General features: G+C 46.8%; 2 protein-coding genes across 2 annotated transcripts in view; both read left to right on the top strand.

Moving 5' to 3' along the window:
* Positions 1-74: 74 nt before the first annotated feature.
* Positions 75-7796, top strand: LOC142559593 (ABC transporter A family member 1-like). Its single transcript, XM_075671176.1, has 3 exons — positions 75-220; positions 3421-3570; positions 7481-7796. Exons 1-3 carry the CDS (start codon positions 89-91, stop codon positions 7769-7771), a joined length of 573 nt encoding a protein of 190 aa, XP_075527291.1. The 5' UTR covers positions 75-88; the 3' UTR covers positions 7772-7796.
* An 8609-nt stretch (positions 7797-16405) lies between these two features.
* The window catches only part of LOC142559282 (ATP-binding cassette sub-family A member 17-like), a 36662-nt gene continuing 34635 nt past the window's right edge, over positions 16406-18432 (top strand). The window contains exons 1-2 of the mRNA XM_075670903.1: positions 16406-16656; positions 17337-17392. Of these exons, the coding sequence (XP_075527018.1) occupies positions 16415-16656; positions 17337-17392 (298 nt within the window). The 5' untranslated portion in view covers positions 16406-16414. The remainder of the gene's footprint in view (positions 16657-17336; positions 17393-18432) is intronic.

An 18432-nucleotide genomic window follows, 5' to 3' on the forward strand; every position in this document is an offset into this window, starting at 1 on the left:
TGATGCGGGTTCGATGGGGGAGGTCTCATTGTGTGCGCTGTCTCGCCCCTTGTCGCACGCTGCAGGGCTGCTGGCTCCCAGCGGTGGAATGACGAGAGTGTACGAGTACGACGTGGTCACCCACAGCCGCGAGGCCCGGGTGTTGATGAGCTACTGCCCGCAGCGGGACATCTTGTTCCCGGACATGAGCGCGTGGGAGCACCTCCTCTACTTCGGCGCGGTGGGTTTTTTTTTTCAAAGGCGCCCGCGAACGGGTGTGCCAATCAGAACTGATCGAAGTTTCGAAGTCTGCCTTTTTTTTTCTTTTTTTGTTACAGAAAGAGAAAGCGAGAGGTAAAGGCCACGTGGCGTTACATAGGCTATTGCTTCTAAGCGCGTTCGGCGTACATGATAATTCAGTACAGGAAAAAGCAAATTTAGCACGAGAACGAGGGAGTACGACGTAGAAAATACTAATAAACAAGATAGTTTGTACGTTATAACATCTGATTACACCTCTAAAAAAACCTTGGAGATGTAAACAAAGAGAAACAGACAAAAATTGGGTGGCAGTTTCATGCTCAATGCAAGAGAAATGCGTTAGCAACACGTCACACCTCTTTGAGGTCCCCCATCCATGATTTAAATCACGTTCACTAGATCGGAAAGTGCAACTGACGATGGTCTGGAGCAGATATATATCTTGCCTCTACAACGCCAACGGGACTGGTTTCCCGCATTTCACACACATACTCTTCTTTCCGCTTTGACAATCCTAAGGCTAAGCCATAAGAAAAAATGTCAGGTTCGCATACGTTGATGGAGAAGATAAGATTGTTGTGGGATAAGATAAATCCCGAATGGTGTAAGAGTGTAAGAATATTAGTTATGGAACGATTTATACCCTTCCTCACTCTTATGGGTGTAACTTATTTTACAGTGGGCCTTGACCTTTGGTTCCCGGCTTTCCTCAATTGTTTTGTTTCACTATGCAGCAAAGCTGGGTGATTGATCCTCCTATTAATCGATCGATACTTTAATCGCCAACGACTTCTCACGTGTCACGTCATATAAAGGTCGCAGTTTCGCCCGAAAGGCGAAGCATCGATTGCAATAGCAAATTAGTGCACAGCTACACGAAGTAAGGATAGTAGCTTTGGCGGCCGTATTAAACCAGTAAACATTAACTTACAAACTCAATTAACAAGCAGGGTATCATGCGCGCACAGGCAAGCATAAGCAAATTGCACGCGATGAGCGCGGACACTCGCTGTCAAAACTCTGACGAGAGAAAAAGCGGCAGCAGCGGCGAGCGACTCGACCTTCGTGCTGCCTCTCACCGTAAGGCGAACTAAGCGGCGAGAACACGGTGCCCACGAAGCTGTGAGCTCCCATCGTACCTAGACTGTACTCATCGCAGGTCGCTTCGAATATACGTAGACATATTACACGCAGCAGGTGCCGGAGTACAGTGCCCCCTTCCCCTTTCCTCCCCTCCCCGATGCCTTGCGCGCGACGGAAGGTGGCGTGCTTCCTCCCCACTTCCCTCCCTCGCGCGCGAGAGATTGAGCCGCCGTCGTCGGCTCACCCTCGCACTCTTTCATTCGCACATACAGCGTACGGCGCGCTGCGACGATGTTATCGCCTTTGAACTTTATGCGGAACATCGCGACAACAGCGACGGCGACGACAGAAACTCGCCTGGAGTGTCCACGTAATTGCCATCGCAATAAAAAGGCTCAAAGGGGTCGCTTGCTGAAACCGATGAACGAAAATGCGTTGTAGCATTGTTGCTTATATCTTTACAAGCATACTACTAACGTACTTTACTTTGTCATCGTCGTGCACAGGAAAGAAGCAGTTACTTTACCAGGACACGTGTTGAGTGCGCAGATGTAACCACTGTGGCACTACGCGCTACGCCGTCGGAGCTACATTTATCCTCGCGTGCGGCGATGTGAGAGGCGTAGCTTGGCAGTACGTTTGTCCATTCGGAGCAGAAATGGCCGCGTTTGAGAGATCTCAATTTGGCCATAGCAAGCATAAATAATCCAACTCAAGGTGTTGTTCGTCAAATCTTGGAAGGTCTACAATTGTATAGAACATGTTGCACACATTTCACGCTTGCGTGGTAGTCGCTTCTCCCCCCCCCCCCCCCCTTCGTTTGTTCGGGCCATCTAGGGTCCAAAAATTGCATGGAGAGACTCGGGCAGCGTGACGGTGGGATATCCTTTGACCACGGCGGAACGTGTCTCCACAGCGATCGCCAGGGCACGAGATAAGAGGCTAGCGCAGGAGCGCCAACCATCTATGAGTGTGCAAGCGGGCTCGAGCAACACCACCTATAGGTAACACAAGGCCTTTTCACTCCGATCCATGACGTCATGTTACTAGCCCGACTGCCATAGAATTTATTGGAGATGCTCCCGACTAGGCAACAGTGACTTTGACGTCACCGCTCCACCACGCCAGCCTTGTGAATGCAAAATTCGGGCCAGCAGCGTGACGTCATGCATCGGAGTGAGAAAGCCTTGTGCTATCTAGGTGGTGTTGGCTAGAGCGGCACAGAGCATTAGTATCAGGCGCCACCGGTATTTTCTTATTCCTTTTGCGTTAACTAGTCAAGCTGACGTCCCACGAGCAACGTCGGTACCGACGTCCTCGCTTCGGCTGTTCAACCGCGGCGAAGGAAGCCGCACACTGAGCGACAATGTTAAGGCTAAGCGCTGCCTGCGTGCGTTTCTCTCAGAAGCCCGGACAAGAAAAGCCAGCCACGCGCTCTGCACTTCTGGCCAGCGTGACAAATCGCAAAGCGAGTAGCTTTATGGACTCGCGGCTTCGTCTGAGTGTGCTCGATATGCTTGTTTTGCGTACACTCAAGCGAGGTGTCGCTGACGTTATATTTACAGATATAGACCCTGTACGGCTTCCGATTTTGCACACTGACGTATTTAGCTAAATGTAATGAGCAAGAAAAGCATTGACGGCTATATCGAGTAGCAGGAGTGCGTTAAAATCTTAGCCCGTGGATTTTCAACACGTTTCCTTTGTACATGACGCCAATTTTACAAGTGAAGGTTGCGGTAAGTTGTACGAGAAATTTTATGTATTAATTTTAAAGCGTAATGCGCATGGCTTTTATCTCGAAGCTTAAAAATAGACTTTTCGCACAGTGGAGGAACTTAAAAACACGCTTTGTGTTCCTTCGCAGCAAACTGGTAAGGCCCGTCACCGGAGGTTTCTTGGGGCTTGCTGCTGCTGCTTCAGTAGAAAAAGTTATCCCCAACTTATGTTTCTTTAATTTTTAAATGCACAACTCCGAATAATCTGTTAATAACCTAAAATATGTTTGATTGATCGGGTACGCCCAGTGCTACTTCGCGGTCGGACGCGCGTGCTCGTCATAGTAATAAAATAAGGCGTACTTCTCGCACTCTCCAGCTGAGAGGCATGAACCCCGGATCCCTGAAGGCGGCGGCACAAGAGGTTGTGACCATGGTCCTCGTGGAGGCCAATACCCTGGCTTGCGATCTCCACCGACGCCAGACCAAGAGGCTGAGCATCGGCATCGCCGCCATTTCCAAACCCAAGGTGTGTGCGCGCGCGTGTGTGTGGCAGAGTTGCTCGGATTCAGTTGCGCGGCGTCATTGAAGAATGACCAGCTGCGTTCATTAATTATTTATTTCAATATCATTTGCCCTCCACTAAGAGCGTAGCGCTCGTTCGGCTTAAGAGGGCAAGGACCTAGTCAAGCTGCTGTTTTACAGGTTTTTGCTCTTTCCCGAGCGTTCTTTTTCTGTTGTAATAAAAGAATGCTGAAATAAAATGAAATTAAAACGAAAGGTCGTCTCCTTGTCTCTAGACAGCGGCATTCATTGACACCCGCGGCTGCGCATTGCGCTCGCCACTTACTTGTGTGCAGGGAAAACCGCGTGTGGTATGGTCGACCGTGTCCGATGGGTCATTGATTGATTGATTGATTGATTGATTGATTGATTGATTGATTGATTGATTGATTTTGATTCGAGCGGTTTCAAATTAAAAGGCAGCACACGAGGTCGTGATACACGCTGTAATTGAGCTCTGCTGGTCAGATGCGATCGTTAACGGAAATCGAGCCCCTTGGTTCCGCGCGTGCTCTCTTATTCCAAGATTGCCAATTGAGGACTCGTGACGCAAGAACTTATTCTTTCTACCACTGCAGCTCGGTCAGAGAAATAGAGTGATTCTCGTTTAGGAAGAGCGGTGTTTATATAAGGGCATGGGTTGTCATGGCGAGGTAATCTTGCATTGAAAACACGTCATGCAGCATTACTGCACTTGCTTTCCAGCTCACATTACACTGCGCACTTTTTTTTTTCATTGAATTATTTGCCGTATGATCTTTCGCTTGTGTTCTATACTGATTGTTTTATCCGTACTGTCGTACCGCGATGGTATACCTGGCGGTAGGAAACAAAGTCAAGCCGCTCCTCGGCCATGTATATATATATATATATATATATATCCCCTTCGGGCGCGAATTAAGAAAAAGGGTCGGGAAAATTTGAAATCCTTTTTAGACTATCTTTAATAAATAACACAAAACAAATGATATGGTTAGAAACTTGTTTATTTAAAATACAAAAATTTTTGGTGCTGTGTACAATTGTACACATGGCGCCTGAACACAGAAAAAAAGGCAACTACATAATCTTTCATATTGTGTGATTTTCATGGGTTGTTATCATTTTAGAAGCATCTTAGAGAGATTTTCTGAAGCATCTCTACAAGTGAACTTGACGGCACCTTACTTTTTGTTGTGGAACTCATAGTAGCAGTCTTTCGCTGCACTCAGGCAAAGGAAAACACCACACTTCCGACAACAAATTCGAGACTTGGAGGCACAGCCAGAGTTTCGGCACCTTTGCGGAAAGTTTGCCGTCATGTGCGTTGGCCAGTGGTTGGTGCCGTCAAATCTTGTTGAGTTGGTTGGCATGGGCGTACCACTGTGCGACTGCCGAGCAGGCTTCCAATTGGAAGTGCTTGGTCTTCCCCTCCTTTGTGGTGCACTTTTGTTGCTAGCAATCAAGCTCCGCGCGATGTCAGATTGGAATGCCATCACATCCTTCACTTCTTTTCTAGGGAGTGCATCTTCGTTTGCATCGCGGATGTACTCAATCCAGCTGTTGCAAACTGCGAAGGAAATGAAGTGGGAGATGACTCTAACTGGCCACTTCTTTGTCCTTGTGTAGAGTGGATACAATGACATTAAGAAATCCAATTTGTCGACGCCGCCCATGAATTTGTTGTACTCGGCTATTACTTGTGGGCAGGCTAGGTCCACATGTTCTTTGGCTGAATCACTCCATCGTTTGACTTTCGTTGGGTTCCCCACTCCTACAAGTGTGGAGATCATGTTAACCGGGCCATTATCATGCCAGCGTACTATGACTACGTCCTCTTCTTCAGTGATCTTGAAATCGTGACTTCCACGGCCTTCCTTCTTCAACTCCTTGTCACTTTTCAGCTCGCAGCCAAGAAGCCTGTTGGACCTGATTGTGCCAGAGGCCAGAATACCCAGCAGTTTGAGCTCTCGGTAAAGTGGAACTGACGAAAAGTAGTTGTCCATAAAACATCTGATGTTCTGCCCGCGGGGTAGGTGTTGTACTAAGCGCATTACCACCGATCCACCAAGGCCCAAGTATGAATGATCTTTGCTCACACCGGTGCCTTTACCTTGGTAGAACTCGAAGTCGTGAGCCATACCATCTGAGCTGCAGCGTACAAACACTTTGATGCCTTCAGGATTGGGCTTGTTTTTGACGAATTGTTTTGCAGGTACCCTCCCTGTAAAAGGCACCATCTGTTCATCAATACTGGCCTGTTCGATTGGATCCAAATCAAGGCATCGACTTCTCACGGCATTTAGAATTGGAGCAACTTTCCAAAATTTGTTAGTGGTTGATTCCTTTGGAGCATTTGAGTCAGTCACGTGTAAAGCTGCTCGCAGCTTAAAGAATCGCTTGCAAGTCATTGCTTCCGCAATAGTGGGTATACGCGTGTCCTCTTGCCAGTACATACGCACTCTAGGGAACTTGAGGAGTGCCATACGCATCATAACACCGAAAAAAACTTTAATTTCTTCTGGTGTGGTGTTCAGCTCAGCTCCGTCTCTGTGCAAAGCATACATGTTAGTGTAGTGAGCCAGTTCGACAAAAATCTCATCTGTATAGTACTTGCTGAAGTACTCAAGCGGCTCCGAGGGGGTTGAGCCCCGTCTAGGGATGAAAGTGCACGCAGTATTCTGCGGTGAAAAATCCTTCCTAATCCACTTCACTGCTGTTTTCTTTCTTTTGGGTTGAGATTGCTGATTATTTTCTTTCTCGTCCTCATCACTGCTGCTAACGCTGTGGTCTGCCGTCACAGGCTCTTCGCTTGAAGTCTAGCATGAAAAAAAAAAGAAATATGGCAGCGCTTATCATTGTTTTAGTTTTTTTCAACGAATTGTAATACAGCTTACACATGAAATTACAGCAGAAATAGAGCTAACAGTGAACTAGAAGAATCAGACGGCTCGGTTGAGTAAATTTCGCTTGAGCGAATGCAGTTGTACTCACCATCATTGTGACACTTTCCTCAACTTCATCATCGGAGAAATCGCCATCCGACACATTCCCGTCTGCTATCCTCGACAAAAGCGCTTGAGCCGACGTCTTCGATGCTTTTGGCCGGCCAAGAGAATGTTCTTGAAGACCTACGATGCATAGAAAATAGGTATAAGTTGACCATTGCCAGTTAGAAATAAAATACATGCCGAAATAAGGTGATCCAGTAAAGCAGCCCTAAGGCGCCATGTGTACAATCATACACATACATATTTCACTGCATGGTACAGAGCCACTGTTAATAAAAACCTCAAAAGCTTTTAGTATGTGAGATGTACTAACCTAATGTGTTAAGTTAATATAAAACTCACTGTCGTAAAAACGTTTTACAATCGTAAAAATAAAAAGAATCACAACGCACTCACGTGCCGGTCCGTAAAACGCGGAGGCGTCCATGTTTAGTGGTTGTTTTGACCGTAGCTTTGGCGCACAAAACCTAGATGGCGCTAGTTGTCTGCTTAGGAAGCATGAAACAGTACTCACGTGGTGTGTCATCCGGTTTGAAGCGAAGGCGCGCGGACGCTCTGGCGCCAAATTTGGTGTGTACAATTGTACACACCGCCGCTGAAGGGGATATATATATATATATATATATATATATATATATATATATATATATGTGTGTGTGTGTGTGTGTGTGTGTGTGAACGTACGTCTGTTTTGAAGACCCAACACTAGGGTACGGCGATTGTGACTGTCTCGATACTGCAAGAAAACCACAAAAATTCCGAGCCGCGTTTGTCTTTCCGGGCAAAAGCAAGCTTTCTCGCGTCACAGCGGTTCACTTCTCGAGGGTCGGCCTCCTTGACTTGCGCGTGCGCCATCGTTCCCTCCGCCCGGCTTCTCTTCTTCAGCTCGTCGTCATCGACGAGCCCACGGCCGGCATGGATCCCCCCGACGCCCGCGTCGTGTGGGAGATACTGCTGCGCCTGCGCGACTCGGTGTCGCTCTTCTTCTCCACCCACAACATGACCGAGGCGGACGTGCTGGCCGACCGCGTGGTGTGCCTCAGCGCGGGCATCGTCATCTGCAACGCGTCGCCGTCCCATCTCAAGAACTTGTACGGTGAGGGAAAAAAAGCGAGACCGCGGCGTATACGCACACCGTCGGGACTGAGCTTTCCGCGGACTGCCTGGAACCTTTAGAGGACGGAGCTGTTTTATATTTAGAACTGAGGTGAAACAGCGCGAAAAACACGAGGACACAGGGAAACAAATACCGCAGACACTGTGGTATTTGCGTTGTTTCACCTCAGTTCTAAGTATGAACCAACTATCCCTCATCGAGATCTTGCTAGTGTTTTATATAGGAGGCTTCCGCAACAGTTTTTCGATGTGGCGTGTGGCGGCGCGGTCGATTGGTATCGAGCATGTTACAGTGTCTACGGAGATTGCGCTTACTAAGCACGAGGTCGCGGGACCGAGTCCCGACCGCGGCGGCCGCATTTCCAATGGGGGAGAAGACCAAAAGGCTGTCGTGCATTTAGATTTAAGTGCACCTTAACAAAAGAAAGTGTCAAAACTATTCCGCAGTCCCACACAACAACGTGTCTTGTAATGAGATGGTGTTTTCGTCACGTAGAGCTTCAGATTTTTTTTTATTGGCGATGAACAGTCAGCTACGCAACCGGCGTCATTTGCCATTAATATTTGCCATTAAGCGTAATTATCAAAGCCCATAACAGAAAATTTTCTTTGCGCACAGGTAACTCTAATGAATAACTACTCCCTTGCGCGTTCTATATTTTTTTTTCTTGTGAAGTGTACGAATTCGGGCTCGTTCTGTGATGTTACGAATGGTGTAACATGTTTTATTAAAAATATGAATTCCACTCTCGCACAATTTTCAAAGCTGCGGGAAGATGGCGCAGGGTGATATTGCAAAAAGAAAAAAAAATGCAGAGAGGAAACTGTGTGTTGCCTGCACATTTTCCTTGTGGCGGCGCAAGAAACCATATTTTTTTGTTCAGGATACCCCCAAAGGCCCTCATTACGAGGGTATGCGAGAGATGCGTTTACTTCGGACAAGTTTATAAGACGAATTGCTAATGTAAGCCAAATCATCAGGAGCAATTCACTGAAACAGTCACAGTGATAAAATGTATTGCTTGCAAGTCTCTGCTGTTCGAAATCCGCTGCTTCTTGTGTGCTGCATCTAAAGTTAAATCACCGTAAACAAGATGTCAGTGTATATACAAAAGGTTTTGTGCTCAGGGCAATTATTTAGAAATGCATGGTATACCCCCCCTCCCCCTTTTCCTCCATCCTTACTTTTACTTTTCCCTTCTCATGTCCGCGTGACTTTTTGCAAACATTAAGGTTGAAAGGTTGGCACGTACGGAAATAGGTGGAAAGCTACACACTCTCAACATTCTTTTTTTTTTGCGTTACATGAAAGTTCACACCCTTTAAACCACCGCAAGAACTATTGGGGAGCGTCAGAACTACCCAAATAATTATTTACTACAGAACTTTAGCATAATAGCAGCATCCCTGCACGAGCACAAGGCAACGTTGTGTTCTCGTCGTGCATACAATTTGTGGGCCACGCGCGCTCTGCGATATGGCTCATTGAGTTTGCTGTGGAGTTCTGACATGCGCATAGCGCGCTCGCATCATAACACGGTCCGAGCTTGTTTCCCGCGCCTACAACATGAACGCGCCGTTGGCCATACTACGGCCGCGGCCGCGGACAGAGAAGCCTTGACTACAAAAGCAACAACGTCTTTGTTGAGTCTTGCGTCACTGCGGATTCTGTCGGGCAGAGCTACGGGTAAATGATGGAAATAATTAAGGGAGCGCTGGATGCTGCGATAAACATGGTGCAGCTGCACCACGTGGACATTTAGGACAACAAAAGTGTGGCCTCTCAAACGCTGGAATGCTCGACCATGTCATCGGTTTCGCTTGTCGCGTGCCGCCATTGCCTCGAATCTCATACTTGGCTCAAGAATCGTGGCTGCTCTCGACGGCCCCGGGATTTTCGGCGAGCGACGCAGATCACTGAGACGGATGCTATAGATCATGAGTGCGAAGACCGGACCACTAGATGTGTGTGTGCTGCACACATATTTTTAAAGGCACTCGGATGACAGTGAATCAAATGTGATGAACTCAACTGTTTGTATTAGTGTGAAATGCGGGCGAATTCCGTACGGCAAGGCCACGTATCTAGCGCTCGAGTTATTGAACGTTGCACATCTGCCATGTACGTTAAGAGGAAGCTTTAGCCTGAGTCATCATCATCAGCCTAGTTACGCCCACTGCAGGGCAAAGGCCTCTCCCATACTTCTCCAACTACCCCGGTCATGTACTAATTGTGGCCATGTTGTCCCTGCAAACGTCTTAATGTCATCCGCCCACCTAACTTTCTGCCGCCCCCTGCTACGCATCCCTTCCCTTGGAATCCAGTCCGTAACCCTTAGTGACCATCGGTTATCTTCCCTCCTCATTACATGTCCGGCCCATGCCCATTCCTTTTTCTTGATTTCAACTAAGATGTCGTTTACCCGCGTTTGTTGCCTCACCCAATCTGCTCTTTTCTTATCCCTTAATGTCACACCCATCATTCTTCTTTCCATAGCTCGTTGCGTCGTCCTCAATTTCAGCAGAACCCTTTTCGTAAGTCTCCAGGTTTCTGCCCCATATGTGAGTACTGGTAACACACAGCTGTTATACACTTTCCTTTTGAGGGATAGTGGCATCCTGCTGTTCATGATTTGAGAATGCCTGCCAAACGCACCCCAGCCCATTCTTATTCTTCTGGTTATTTCAGTCTCATGATCCGGATCCGTGGTCACTACCTGCCCTAAGTAGATGTAGTCCCTTACCCCTTCCAGTGCTTCGCTACCTATCGTAAACTGCTGTTCTCTTCCGAGCCTGTTAAACATTACTTTAGTTTTCTGCAGATTAATTTTCAGACCCACCCTTCTGCTTTGCCTCTCCAGGTCAGTGAGCATGCATTGCAATTGGTCTCCTGAGTTACTAAGCAAGGCAATATCATCAGCGAATCGCAAGTTGCTAAGGTATTCTCCATCAACTTTTATCCCCAATTCTTCCCACTCCAGGCCTCTGAATACCTCCTGTAAACATGCTGTGAATAGCATTGGAGATATCGTATCTCCCTGTCTGACGCCTTTCTTTATAGGGATTTTGTTGCTTTCTTTGTGGAGGACTACGGTGGCTGTGGAGCCGCTATAGATATCTTCCAGTATCTTTACATATGGCTCATCTACACCCTGATTCCGTAATGCCTCCATGACTGCTGAGGTTTCGACTGAATCAAACGCTTTCTCGTAATCAATGAAAGCTATATATAACGGTTGGTTATATTCTGCACATTTCTCTATCACTTGATTGATAGTGTGAATATGGTCTATTGTTGAGTAGCCTTTACGGAATCCTGCCTGGTCCTTTGGTTGACAGAAGTCTAAGGTGTTCCTGATTCTATTTGCGATTACCTTAGTAAATACTTTGTAGGCAACGGACAGTAAGCTGATCGGTCTATAGTTTTTCAAGTCTTTGGCGTCGCCTTTCTTATGGATTAGGATTATGTTAGCGTTCTTCCAAGATTCCGGTACGCTCGAGGTTATGAGGCATTGCGTATACAGGGTGGCCAGTTTCTCTAGAACAATCTGACCACCATCCTTCAACAAATCTGCTGTTACCTGATCCTCCCCAGCTGCCTTCCCCCTTTGCATAGCTCCTAAGGCTTTCTTTACTTCTTCTGGCGTTACCTGTGGGGTTTCGAATTCCTCTAGGCTATTCTCTCTTCCACTATCGTCGTGGGTGCCACTGGTACTATATAAATCTCTATAGAACTCCTCAGCCACTTGAACTATCTCATCCATATTAGTAACGATATTGCCGGCTTTGTCTCTTAACGCACACATCTGATTCTTGCCTATTCCTAGTTTCTTCTTCACTGTTTTTAGGCTTCCTCCGTTCCTGAGAGCCTGTTCAATTCTATCCATATTATAGTTCCTGATGTCCGCTGTCTTACGCTTGTTGATTAACTTAGAAAGTTCTGCCAGTTCTATTCTAGCTGTAGGGTTAGAGGCTTTCATACATTGGCGTTTCTTGATCAGATCTTTCGTCTCCTGCGATAGCTTACTGGTTTCCTGTCTAACGGAGTTACCACCGACTTCTATTGCGCACTCCTTAATGGTTCCCATGAGATAGTCGTTCATTGCTTCAACACTAAGGTCCTCTTCCTGAGTTAAAGCCGAATACCTGTTCTGTAGCTTGATCCGGAATTCCTCTAGTTTCCCTCTTACCGCTAACTCATTGATTGGCTTCTTGTGTACCAGTTTCTTCCGTTCCCTCCTCAAGTCTAGGCTAATTCGAGTTCTTACCATCCTATGGTCACTGCAGCGTACCTTGCCGAGTACGTCTACATCTTGTATGATGCCAGGGTTCGCGCAGAGTATGAAGTCGATTTCATTTCTAGTCTCACCATTCGGGCTCCTCCACGTCCACTTTCGACTAACCCGCTTGCGGAAAAAGGTGTTCATTATCCGCATATTATTCTGTTCTGCAAACTCTACTAATAATTCTCCTCTGCTATTCCTAGAGCCTATGCCATATTCCCCCACTGACTTGTCTCCAGCCTGCTTCTTGCCTACCCTGGCATTGAAGTCGCCCATCAGTATAGTGTATTTTGTTTTGACTTTACCCATCGCCGATTCCACGTCTTCATAAAAGCTTTCGACTTCCTGGTCATCATGACTGCATGTAGGGGCATAGACTTGTACCACCTTCAATTTGTACCTCTTATTAAGTTTCACAACAAGACCTGCCACCCTCTCGTTAATGCTATAGAATTCCTGTATGTTCCCAGCTATTTCCTTATTAATCAGGAATCCGACTCCTAGTTCTCGTCTCTCCGCTAAGCCCCTGTAACACAGTACATGCCCGCTTTTTAGCACTGTATATGCTTCTTTTGTCCTCCTAACCTCACTGAGCCCTATTATATCCCATTTACTACCCTCTAATTCCTCCAATAACACTGCTAGACTCGCCTCACTAGATAGCGTTCTAACGTTAAACGTTGCCAGGTTCAGATTCCAATGGCGGCCTGTCCGGCCTAGCCTGAGTACTCCTATCTAAATACAAGTACAAGGAGAATTCGTTTTTCTCGGCAACCACTGCACCAAATTTGACGAGGTTTGTTGCATTTAAAAGGAGAACTTAAAATCTAGTGACTGTTGGTTTCGAAATTTTGAGCTAGGTCGTCAATCTTTTATTACATGTCGGCAAAAATCGAAAATTTTCAAAAAACGGAACTATCATGTTTAGAACTCTGTAACTCAACAACGAAGACAGATAATAAAATTCTGTGAATTGCATCTAATAGTCCATCTAAAGCGGACAAAGTTGACATGTTGTACGTGAATCTCAAGAAATCTAGTGATATGGGAATGGAGCTTTTGCAGAACCCTTGTACCCAACGTAACAATTTCACGTAAGATATAAAATGACATGTCAAATTTGTCCGTTTTGAATGATCTAATAGATGCCGTTTACAGAACCTCGATATGTGTTCTTAATGCAGAGCCAATAATTTATAAATTTCGTGCTTCTATCTTTTTTTTCAAACTTCCGAATTCTTGAAACTTTTTAAGACAAAATTCAAGTCGTAAATCGAAAGTCCGCTTCCAACGGTCACTAGAATTTAGTTTTTTCTCTCAAATGCAACTTCATTAAGATCGGTCCAGGGGTTACCCCAGAAAAACGTTTTTGCATTTTACATGTATTTGAATAGGCCGCGTAGGAGCTGGGCCCGGGCTCAAGCTTCCTCTTAACGCCTCAACCGTCCAGGTGTACAGACTGCTTGCATACGCGGCAGAAAGAAAACTGGCATATCAATATTTTTTTTTTCTGAAGGAACGCTTGAGAAACAGCGCAAGATGCATAAGCGCGCGATGGGACAGGCTGCCGGCTACTAGAGCCTGCCTGTGTCCATCCCTCACAATGGCGGCGTGCGATCAGCGTCGTCTGCTTTGTGCAAATCCCCGATAATGCCCGTTTCTACAGAATCGCTGCGGCTTTATTTCCCGGAAGACACGTGCGCCATGACGTCACGATAGGCTGGCTCACTCCGTTCCTTTCCTCGTTGAGACGGCTGACACACGCGAGAACACCCACAAGAAACGCACCCAGCGCTCGTGCTTGTTACCATCTTTTTTTTTAAACGAGCAGCGCTGTCATGTTGAGCCGTTATGCCACATGACGGCGTCAAATTTCGCGCTGTATAGTAACGTGGCGATAATGTCGATGTCGCCACTCTGCCATTTCCAGACAAACTCGACGCCAACTTTCTTTCCACCCTTCGTACGTGATAAACACGGCTCCTTTAGGTGCGAGAAGTTCGGGAATACGCGTCAGTATGCTCTCTATTTGATTTATTACTTTTCGCCTGCCTGCTTCCTCTCAAACCTGGCATTTCTTCGCCTACCCCTTCAGTCATTGCGTACAGATTTATGTGCACGACTTATTCTTGACGCTTCCGTACAGTGGTGGCAGGCAACAAACAACGAACATTTAGCTTACGATAAGTTCAAAATTGTGTTTGCCTAAAGCATCTACATTAAGTTTTACTTCCCAGTGAAATTTATCGTTACGGGCGACTGCTTTGGGGAAGAAACTACAGTCTTTGATTGGACGTTTGACGTAGGGCGTTTCAGTTCGAAATAATTATGTTCTTTCTAGTGATGCTTGCAGCTTATAATTACTAGCGCGTGTAATTCCAACGAATGGATCATTTTTTAACGATGAAGCGTAGTACGACTGACTGTATAATACGTAGATATTTAATTACTCTGCAAATATGTAGCTCACTATAACATACACATATGTGATTCTACCACGTAGACTTTCTTTCAGTGAAGTCTCCAGTACCCTGGCATAAACTTATGTAAGTTTCAGACATTTATTTACAATCGATCATAAGTCGTCGATGATAATAGCAACGTCTCGCTCTGAAAGGCTGACGGCCCGGTCATGCCACGTCCACAATATGAAGAACGCTTCCGAGGCTGATGTCTTGTGCTTGTTTTAGCGCGACAGCGTTAAGCCTCCGGTGTCTCATAAAATCCGGCGTCGGCGTACCACGTCCAGCGTCGGCCTTCTTGTGAACGAAAAATCAGTCCGAACCACGCATACCCAACCACGCAGGCCCTCCGTGTAGCGCAAGGACGTTACTGAACTAATTGAATTTCTCAAAGTAGAATGCTTCAGAAACTTGTGAAGTACAACTTACACACAGCCTACAGACATGATAGCGTCTGACTGTAATTCGAATACACGAGAAAACATAATTTTGTTACGCGGAAACTCAAACACAGACCCCTTTTCTAGCGTTTCTACCATTCATAGAGCGGCGCGCCCGGTTCCTTGTAACACCATCCAGATGGCGCTCGCCTCCGCGCATGCGCGGCCCACGCAAGAGGCTGCGTTTCTACCACAAGCCCGCCTTCGTGCATAGCGCTCACTGCCAGCGTTTCCCGGTAAACAATACGGTCACATGGGCTGCAGTTGTCGAGAAGCGTAAGAAGCAGTCGGGGATCTTTGAACATCACGTTCGATTCTTAAAGCGAAGCATGAGCATCTCCAAATCCAAAAACTCCCGACGGTCAGTGACTCGTTGAGGACAAAACATTGCCGCCATATTAGCGGGGTTCGTAAAGAAACATTTTACGCGGTGACGATTTGTTCGCAAGTGTCAGTTGTCCCTTCACTGTAGCCGTGTGCAACTCAACAATTGTCATGTTCTCGGTTTCGTAGAAGTTTGCTCGAAGCGAATTCAGATTAGATGCTAATGCGATTAAGTAGGCCTCTTTGGCATCCATAATCAGCCTCTTCTAGAGAGACAGGTTTAGATTGGTTGAGAGTGAAGCAGAAAGCCTGCTCACCGCACCGTAACGTATTGCGCGTGTCTCACGCATGATTATGGATGAGCAGCCTGGGTAAAGGTGGAGAAGGAACGGAATGATGACAAAGATAGGAAGAAAAAGAGTGCTTGGGGCTAATTGCTCGGCTCTTTGAGGCAAATATCGCAATTTCCCGACATGTCGATTCAAAGCTCCAAAGTCCGAAAGGGATGCTTAAGCTAGACAACGCTAGTTTGTGACGTCATATGTGCATAGTCCATCCAAAGAAAACTTGTCTCAGGCAGTCATCAGCTCTGCGGTAGACAACTGTTTGACAGGATGTGGTAGGATGCGGGACGGTTCGCCTTTTAACACAAGGTATGTCCCGCGAGAAGAAGTGCAAATATTAAAGCGTGCTTTCCTTCTAAACGCTTTTCTCGGATTTTTTTTCTTAACAAAGCCCCAATTTTTCTCTTTGTCGTAGCAAATTGTGTGACACTAATTTTGGATGTTACGACCTCAACTTCAAGTACTTTCAAATCTCGATTGAAGTGGTTTGCTTCAGGGGTAAAAAAAATAAAAAGAAAAGAACGTTAGGCATGGAGAAATAAAAAAAAGACATTCATTAGTTTTTGGTTGTGCTCACATCTTTGTTCCAAACATCACCGCTAGTCTGAGACAAAGCCTGTAATTATGATTCCCAAATACCCAGTACTGGAACCTGTAAGCACAACACTACTGCTACCACCCAAGGTTAGCCAAACCCGCAAGCGCCACCCGTACTGCGCAGCACACGGACCGGTTGACTAGCAGGAATAATTAGCGGCTTGCACGCAGGCTCGCTCGAGGTTATTGCGAGCGTGCTCCGTGTTAGCGACAGCCCAACGCGTAGCGTAACTGCGCAGGCGTGGGCTACAAGATGACCCTGGCGAAGGACACGTCGGTGCCCTTTCAGCGTCACCAGGTGCTGTCCGCCGTACAGAGGTGCGCGCCCGACGCCGCCTACTTGAGAGAGTCGCCCGTCACCGCGACGATCGCTCTGCACACGGTGGTGACGCGGGGGTTCGACCGCATGTTCCTGGACCTCGAGAGGCGCGGCGCGCAGCTTGGCATCAGCTCCATCGGACTCAGCGCCTCCACGCTCAAGGACATCTACCTCAAGTTATAACGTTTGCATTCGCTCTTACGTCATTAGCCCGCATACCATGCTCGGACTAAACTAAAAGAAGCCGTAGAAGAGTACTGACGCGAGATTTCCGACTTCGAAGTCTTTTCGTTATAGGGGAAATGCCCTCGACAATAGAAATGCGAGAAGAAAAAAAATTACTGGCGAGTCTCACAGCGCGCGATGTATTGCGCCGTGATAGCTTTTTTCTACGAACTATATTATGAACTTATGTCCTGATGGCGTCGTTTCTCAGGATGCACGTGTGTGTGTGTCGTGACGTCAAGACGCAGAACGTGGTGACGTGGCAGCAGGACACCGCGACGTTTCGGCACTCGCTCCGGCTGGCTCGCTCGGTCTGCTGGGCGGCTCTTCTTTGTGCTTGCTGTTCGCCGTAGTAGCATGACAGGCCACTGAGCCAGCCCGAGGGAAGCGCTAGCTCAAGGACACGACGGAAGGAGAGAGAGAGAGAAAGAGAGAGAAAGAAAAAGACAGAAATGAGAAGTAGGCAGGGCATTACTATCGGCGCCGCCCTTGAGAGAAAGCGCTGCGTTAAAGGGTTATCGGAACATTAAAGAATGCGCTTTTTGTATTTCCGATCTTATTATTTAGTGTTAAAAAAAGTGAATTCTTCGGCAATACATCTACTGAAACGCATCCCACTTATACGCTGCAGGTTGACCCTGGCGAGCGTGTCCCTCAGCGAGAAGACATCTTGGGGACAACAATTGCGTACGTCTCGCTTTTCCTGCATCACGTTTTCATTGTTCAGATATTCTTGAATATAATGATTCCAAGCTTACATCCACCTGAAGCGCCTATAGCACATTGTATTGCCAGTTGCTTTCAAGCCTTCTCGAAATTCACGCGGAAACAGCTGCATAATATAATCATCCGGCATATAAAGTTAGATGTGGGCTGAACTTCATGGAAACGGTTTAGTGATATCATTATATTTATATTTCGAGAAAATTGACCCTAGTTGAGCTAGAACATTGTGCTGTCGCAGAACACTAAAAGCATGCACCCGTCACGTGTGTTCCAAGTAACGAGTGATGACAAAAAAATATGGGATGTAGCGTCGACATGCCAACGCACCACGTGATGTTACACATTCGTCTCTGTATTCAGCAGCACATGATGTTGCATGTTGGTCCCGTGTGTTTGGGCAAACAGTAACATTGTTTATCGTGAGAAATTTGACGAGACAGCCACTTTCTCCGTGTACATGGAGGCGCTCCTTTTCAGCATCTGAACGGTGGTATGCAAACAATGTGTATTTCAAGTTCGTAATGTTGCCACCAGATGTCGCTACGAGAGCAAAAGTTGGGCGCTACGACTCCAAGGGGATGCCAAACAACAACAACATTGATGATGATGATGACGACGACGACGACGACGACGACGACGACGACGAAGAAGAAGAAGAAGAAGAAGAAGAAGAAGAAGAAGAAGAAGAAGAAGAAGAAGATGATGATGATGTGACCGCGACACGCGCTGTCAAAGTTCCGCACCTACGAATCTCTAGCTCACCGTTTTGCCGGCACCGTGCGATGTCTCGGGTATAATTCGCGACACTAAACCACTCCGTAATAAGAAGCGCTTCGTAAAGCGATTTTAACTCTGTGCCTTCGGGTCTCGGGAGATACGCTCATCGAGGTCAGTCGGTGGCTTTAATGACAATAGTAATAAATTAAAATCTGGCATTTTGCCTTTCATAACCACGCAATCTGATTATGAGGCACGCCGTATCGGGGGAATCGGGAATAATT

This window comes from Dermacentor variabilis, chromosome 10, assembly GCF_050947875.1.
Source record: "Dermacentor variabilis isolate Ectoservices chromosome 10, ASM5094787v1, whole genome shotgun sequence".
In the NCBI taxonomy this organism is placed as follows: domain Eukaryota; kingdom Metazoa; phylum Arthropoda; class Arachnida; order Ixodida; family Ixodidae; genus Dermacentor; species Dermacentor variabilis.

Bases quoted from the DNA above. Each gene is read 5' to 3' on its own strand.
- LOC142559593 (XM_075671176.1), top strand. From the start codon at position 89: ATGACGAGAGTGTACGAGTACGACGTGGTCACCCACAGCCGCGAGGCC. The intron at 221-3,420 runs GTGGGTTTTTTT...CGCACTCTCCAG, and splicing joins ACCTCCTCTACTTCGGCGCG to CTGAGAGGCATGAACCCCGG. The intron at 3,571-7,480 runs GTGTGTGCGCGC...TCTCTTCTTCAG, and splicing joins CCGCCATTTCCAAACCCAAG to CTCGTCGTCATCGACGAGCC.